Consider the following 7,330-nt stretch of genomic DNA (forward strand, 5'->3'; position numbering starts at 1 on the left):
GACTTGTGCATTTGCTTCCTATTCACATGGATTCACTTACTAAAGACTAATCCTTCCTTGAGTCTAATTCTATTTCATTGACCAGACTTCACTCTAACCAACAGAATTCAGTGGGAAAACGGGTCGTCAATAATAGATGTCAACTTTGACAATGTCATTAAACAATGTGTTGAAAATGCATATAGGCTAAAGAGTGATTTATCCTTTGAGTATTTTTATTATGATCAACAAAAGTTGTTTCACCTGATAATCAAAGCCACGTGTGTTCCTTGGCTGAGTTTGATTTCCCTTGATAGATTTCACGTGGGGTGATCTCTGCGATGTCATGACTTTGTGAGTTAAAGAGGCTCTCCGTTTCTCTCGTGAAATCAGACAGTGGTTATCTGCCGTGCCACAGACCTCCCTCAGACAACATGAGGAACACATAGGAGCAGTGAAAAGCACTTGATTGGTACACTGAGACATTGTGCCATTCTGATATAACATAACTTGCTTGCTTATTTTTGATGTTGTTGATTGTTGATGATTAACTGCTTATACATGTTTCCTACTAACTCTTTACCTTCTTGCCTATTGTATCACGTTGGACATGATTTGGTTCTCTCGTTTGTTCCAGGGCTCCTCAAATACCTGTCACTGCCTCAATTATTGTGCAAACTAGCCCATGACTAAACAGGTAACAAGGAGTTAGCTGCATCTAAACTGTTCAAAGGATCCAGCTTTGTAGGAATCTCTTTATTCATTGTATAATCGCTGATATTGTGTATGGGGTACATGGCAAACATAACTAACCCCCCTTATTTTAACCTCACCATGTTTGTGAACATAGGCAACTACCGCTACCCGGTATTTGTCTTGTGCCTCCTGCTGTATGCCTTCATTGTCTCAGCTAATCTTGTCATAATATTTGTCATATCACGAGAGAAGACGTTACACGAGCCAATGTATATGTTCATCATGTGTCTTTGCATCAACTCTCTGTACGGCTCTGCTGGCTTCTTTTTCAGATTTCTGAGAGACCTTCTGTTTGACACTCATTTGATCTCACGATCGGCTTGTTTGGTTCAGGTCTTTGTAATTTACACATATGCATCCTATGAGCTCACCCTTTTAGGCATTATGGCATATGATCGGTATGTTGCTGTGTGTCAACCTTTACGCTACCACAACAAGATAACCTCCAAGGTGGTCTCTATCTTAGTGGCCTTCGCGTGGATCTATCCTGCCTTTTCGGTTGGAACCTGTGTTTATATGGCCTCCAGACTTCCATTGTGTGGCAATAAGATAGTAAAGGTATTCTGTGCCAACTGGAATGTTGTAAAGTTGGCATGTGTCTCTACTGCGCTTAATAACCTTGTTGGCATGTTTGTGACCACAACCAGTGTCTTTTTGCCCCTGACTTTTGTCCTGTACACATACTTAAGGATTTTCCTTGTTTGTAGGAAACAGTCTTCAGAGTTCAAGAGCAAAGTCATACAAAGCTGCCTGCCACACATTGTTACATTTGTCAATTATTCTATCACAGTGTTTTGTGACATTTCCTTAAGCAGATTGAATATCGAGGAGCTGAATCCATTTCTAGCCATACTTTTATCTCTAGAGTTTGTTGTGATTCCAACCATTTTGAATCCTCTTGTGTATGGCCTGAAGTTACCAGAAATTAGAAAACTTATTTTTAGGCTGTTACCATGCTCAAAACCTGGCAAACAAACTTTAGCCTAGAGTAGCCTAGGTCAGTGCTCTGAACTGAGTTGTTTTATTGTTATTTTCTGCATCTCATATTTACACAGCTAGCTGCAACAATGTCATTTTGCAGTGAGTGAAAACTCATTTGTGATCAATAAAAAACTAAAAAACGTATCACTTCTACTGTATTCAGTGTACTGTTCTCAGTGTTGTATTCAGCTGCTGTAGTAGGGGAGAGTGGCCTAAGTTGTGCCGGTGGGGAAGTTGTGCCACCCCTTGTTTCTAGAAAACCATAGAATAAATTGGAAATGTGACCACATATCTAAGAAGAGCCATCCATGTAACTCATCCTGTAAAGAAGGGAGAAACATGGAATAAGATATAAGCACATTTAGGCTCAAAAAACTGTTTTTTGCCTCTAAAAGTAAAATTTCCATGATCAAGGTTTTTTGATTATTGTGTCTGAACAATTATAGACACGTTTGAAAACATTGGACACATGTTTTAGTGCTTTAGTATGCTACACTTTGTGCCTATATAGTTAGCACAATGTCAGCCCTAAACTGCTGCATCATGCTTATTATCCAAAATTCTGGGGTTGGGGTGGTTTGTGCCAGAGGGCCTGGGGTGAGTTATAAGAAGGTAAGTAAATAAAATGTATTTATAAAAGCACATTTATAACAGTTTGCACTGTCCAAAATGCTGAACATAGTGCATTCAGTAGGTAAAAAATGAAGGTAAAATAACAATAACCAAAATAAAAGACATAAAGCCCAGACATCCACATATAAACAAAGATAGTAGTGCAGAAGATAATTAATGGGGAGGAAAAACCAGGGTGTACAAATGGGTTTTGAACCTTGATTTAAAGGCAGAAATGGAGGTGGCAGTTGGTTCTACAAGGGCGAAGCAGCTAGTGCAAAGTAAATTTCTGAGGGTTGTGCCATTGGCATGGCTGTATACGCTGGTCACCAAAAGAAAGTGATCGTCTACAGTAGCTCAGAAGAGACTGACATCTCCATTCCACTTAACAACACCACTGATGAGAGTTCAGATTGCCAGAAAGATGATGATGGTGACTTTGTCAGTGTGTGCTTTGCAGGTAAAACCATTAGATCTGCTAGGCCTTGTTTAAGAAAATTGTCCTTCAATCGTGGTAAAATATTTACTTTATTTACTTTAAATAAACCTTAAATAAGTGATTGTCAAATGATGAGATATATATCGATGGCACAATTTACCCCATGGTATTCTCTCCAATGGCACAACTTACACCACACCGGGGGCAAGTTGTGCCACAAGACAACTTTTTTTCCGAAAGCTATATTTCTTCAACAGTGTATTCCAGATCCAAAGTTTTTATTGCCAGGGATGCACAACACCCTGAAATATATGTACATATTTGACTTGTAGAATTTACTGTCAAGGCCTCACTTTAAAATAACTTTGAGTAAAAAGTGGCACAACTTAGGCCACTCTCCCTATAATGAAAATGACTTCATCAAAAGTACCCTAAGGCCTTTGTATATTATTGAAGTTAGCAATCCTCTCCTTTGTCCGTATCGTCACAACATTAACGCGCAGTGGTCTTCGCCAGGAAACTCAAAGATGAAGAGCAGTGAGTTATCTAGTGTTAACTCAGATCCGTAAGTATATGATAAAAAACAATAAAACAAACATTGGGAATGTGTGTAAACATTCAGCTCTGTGTGTTCACGGGCAGAGAGACCCGCTTCTCTATCGACTTATCTCTCCTGAATGAATAAAGGTTTGCGGGATACCAGAAAAGTTTCTCCTCTGCTTACAGCAGAGCGGAATGACTGTGAGAGCTGTGTTGTGAACCAAGCACACTGTTTAACCTATAAGTGATTGCTGTAGGAATATAAAGTAACACATACAGTATATTTAAACAACTATATAGCTTACTTATGCTTTAACCACAAGAAATTCCTAAAATCAGAGTAAATGGACTACACATAAACTACACATTCTTCATTTATTTTATGAACTTATGATCTTTGATAATGAAGTAAAGGTCCTCAATTAATTGAGGGCCTGAACTTATTGTTATCGATCCTCTTAATTTTCTTATTATTATTATTCTTCCTTCCCTTTTTTCTAGCTTCAATTCAGCCCACACTGTTACACTTAGAAAAATGCAAAAATGTCATAGAATGTGCTTCCCCACTCCACAGGGTGTGCTATTATTAATTTTTTTGATTTTCCACAAGGTGGCACTGTCATTAAGCCCCGAATTTTTTTTGAGAGGCCACGCCCCTCACACTGTTATTCCGATTGACTTGAACATTCTCACACAGGTACACTTGAAGGTGCTCTACAAAAAAGCCTCCGGGACAATATAAGTCCACCTGGAAATATTTTTCGCTAATTAGCATAAACTGAAAAACAGGTTTGCACACCTTTCTCAAATTTCACTTAATTAACACCACATTTCTCACAAAGATTTGGGGGACTAAGATATACAGGTCGGTAAAATATTAGTAAAATAGCTTGAAAAACATGGCCGCCTTTGAACTAAACGTTTACGCAGGGGTGGGACCTAACAGCTAATTGGCGATAACTCAATGACCATAGGTGTTATCATCATAAAACTTGCTGGATATGTGAACACATGTGGTAGCATGTCCCCCAAAGCTTGTGGAGATGAACCCATAGGGGGCGCCACACATGCGAAAAACATAGTTCAGAAATGCAATGTCTGACAGGCCACGCCCCTCGTCCCCAGACTCTGATGGACTTGACATTTCTTACACAATAAAGCCTCTTGGACCATAGAAGTCAGCCATGATTTATCTATTTTCATAATTTGCATAAACTGAAATACAGTCACGTGACATTTACTTTATGGATTTCTGGCTTTTCATCACCAAATTGTGTACACAGCCTTAGGTGCCCGAAATACACATGTGTATACAGTTTTGGCAAGATACCTCAAGAAACAAAACGTCTTCGAGAGAGCGGCCCTTTGCTGCTGATTTGCTACGAGGGCAAATGTCCGATCGGCCCCAAACTTGGGACTCGCCTTCAGAAAGAGTGCAGGGGCATAACGGCCTCCACACACATCCTACCTCTACTGCGTATCTACCTCGCGTCTGCGTCTGACTTTTTGTCACTGACCGTGTAATCAACCTAGAGCGGGCACACATCCAACCTCAGACGCACTGCTGATGTGCGTCGGAGGCACGTCTGCAGCGACGCTCCCCTTTACCTCAGGAGGCTCGCCTATTGTTTTCTGAGAGCCGCGCGTCTCTCTCGGGTCTCTCTGCTTTAACTGCTAGAGAAATACTCTGCTGAGAGTCATATTGACTTCATACCGGCAGCTTTCGCTGTAGTTTCAACATTTCCTGGTGTGTCCCTTTCAAAATAAAACTTCCAAGTAGCAAAAATGTGGCAAAAAAAAGGGCAATGGGGCGCACGGATTACTGTCCAGACTCAATATTAGACTCAATGTAAATCATATGCATCATAAATGACACGAAAGAACTTCATTTTTAATGGGAATTATCTATGAAAACTCTATGTAGAAAGATAGGGCTTTGCTGCAGCAGCAGCAGCTGCTGAGATGTTCCATGTGTCCGAGAAAAGTCCGAGAGACGCAGCAGTAAGGTAAGGCGACGCGCTCCAGAGGTAGACGCAGGATGTGAGCAGAGCGGGTAAGCATTCACAGCATTTGCTCAATACTTTATTGTGGCACCTTTGGCAGCAATTACAGCCTCAAGTCTTTTGGAATATGAAGCCACAAGCTTGGAACACTTATCTGTGGCCAGTTTCACCCATGCTTCTTTACTGAACCCCTCAACCTCCATCAGGTTGGATGGGGAGTGTAGGTGCACAGCCATTTTCAGATTCCTCCTGAGATTTTCAATGGGATTCAAGTCTGGGCTCTGGCTGGGCCACTCTAGGACATTCACAGAGTTGTCCTGAAGCCACTCCATCAATATCTTGGCTGTGTGCTGAGGGTCGTTGTCCTGTTGAAAGATGAACCTTCGCCCCAGTCTGAGGTCAAGAGCGCTCTGGAGCAGGTTTTCTTCCAGGATGTCTCTCTATCATTGCTGCATTCATCTTTCCCTCAATCCCGACTAGACTCCCAGTTCCTGCCGCTGAAAAACATTCCCACAGCATGATGCTGCTACCACCATGCTTCACTGTAGGGATGGTATTGGCCAGATGATGAGCGGTGCCTGGTTTCCTCCAAAAATAACGCTTGGCATTCATGCCAAAGAGTTCGATCTTTGTGTCATCAGACCAGAACATTTTGCACTTTCAGGTGCCTTTTGGCAAACTCCAGGCGGGATTTTGCTTCCGTCTGGCCATTCTACCATACAGGCCTGATTGGTGGAGTGCTGCAGCGATGGCCATCCTTCTGGAAGGTTATCCTCGCCCCACAGAGGAACCCTGGAGCTCTCTCAGAGTGACCATCGGGTTATTGGCCACCTCCCGAACTAAAGCCCTTCTCCCCCGATCACTCAGTTTAGAGGAACGGACAGCTCTAGGAAGAGTCCTGGTGGTTCCAAACTTCTTCAATTTAAGGGTGATGGAAGCTGTGCTAATTGGGTCCTTTAAGGTCTCTCATCAGTAGTTAGCTTAGCCCTGCCTGTGCAGGGAGATGAACTTTACAACATTACTTAACGGTCCTGTGTAGGGAAGAACACGGGTTGGTTGTCACAATTGTTATATCTCGGAACCAGAAGGCGCTGTCTGTGAAATGTTGGTATGTACATATCCAGAATTGGGATCAGAGGTCACCTACATAGTCTTCATTTGAGTTAGACTGCTGAATTTGAGGTGAGAGGACTGTTTGTGTTTTTCATGTCAAATTGAAAATATTTAGCTCCTCAGTATTTTCTTCTAGGCTTTTACACATTGGGTTTATAACAAAACAATTGTTACCCATAAAAAGTGTGAAGGGTAAACTATAGTTTAGATTGTGGTTAGCAAGCTAATTAGTTGTCAGATGGTTGTTGGCCTTGATGCTAGCAAGAGATTCAAGTTGGGGTTGGTCGTCACATTTTTTGGGGGGTTGGTTGTCACATGTTATCCAAAGGCTGCAGCCAGAAAAGGAACCCAATGACGAAATAATTTGTCAAAGTGTATCCTCACTGACACCCCAGAGAAGGAGATAATAGAGCAGGAAAAGGCAGCTAGCATGCAAAAGAAAAAGGGCAACAAAATCAAAACAACCCAGTGCATCCCAAACTAGACCAGCTGCCAAGGCTACAGTAAGTTATGTAGGCCTGTTTGTCAACTTGACAATGCAATTAAACTTTCAGATTTTGTTCCGCTTTCTTGCCTTCTTTTCAAGATTATTCCCATTAAGATACCATTGTGACAAACAACCTCATAGTGTGTGACATCCGACCCCTTGATGGGGTATGTTGTCACAATGTGTAAGGGTGTCTTTGATGATTCATTTCTTCTTTAATACAATAAGATAGAAAAAGTGAGGGGTACACATTTCAAGCCAACACCTTAAGCTTCAATTTAATGTAGGAACGACTATTGTCATCACCTACCTGGAAGACATCCGGAGCTGGATGAGCAGGAACTTCCTAAAACTCAACGCAAACAAGACCGAGGCCCTGCTCATCGGCTCCAAATCCACCCTCACCAAATCACAACACAC

At 41.7% G+C, this 7,330-nt stretch overlaps 1 protein-coding gene across 1 annotated transcript; it reads left to right on the forward strand.

Annotated features, from left to right (window-relative positions):
* Positions 1 to 774: 774 nt before the first annotated feature.
* Positions 775 to 1,722, forward strand: LOC307258450 (olfactory receptor 51I2-like; the record flags this gene model as incomplete). The annotated part of the gene is made up of 1 exon (XM_080037979.1): positions 775 to 1,722. One exon carries the CDS (start codon positions 775 to 777, stop codon positions 1,720 to 1,722), a length of 948 nt encoding a protein of 315 aa, XP_079894105.1.
* Between the last annotated feature and the right edge of the window lie 5,608 nt (positions 1,723 to 7,330).

This window comes from Ammodytes marinus (genome assembly GCF_949987685.1).
Source record: "Ammodytes marinus genome assembly, chromosome: 12".
Lineage (NCBI taxonomy): Eukaryota > Metazoa > Chordata > Actinopteri > Uranoscopiformes > Ammodytidae > Ammodytes > Ammodytes marinus.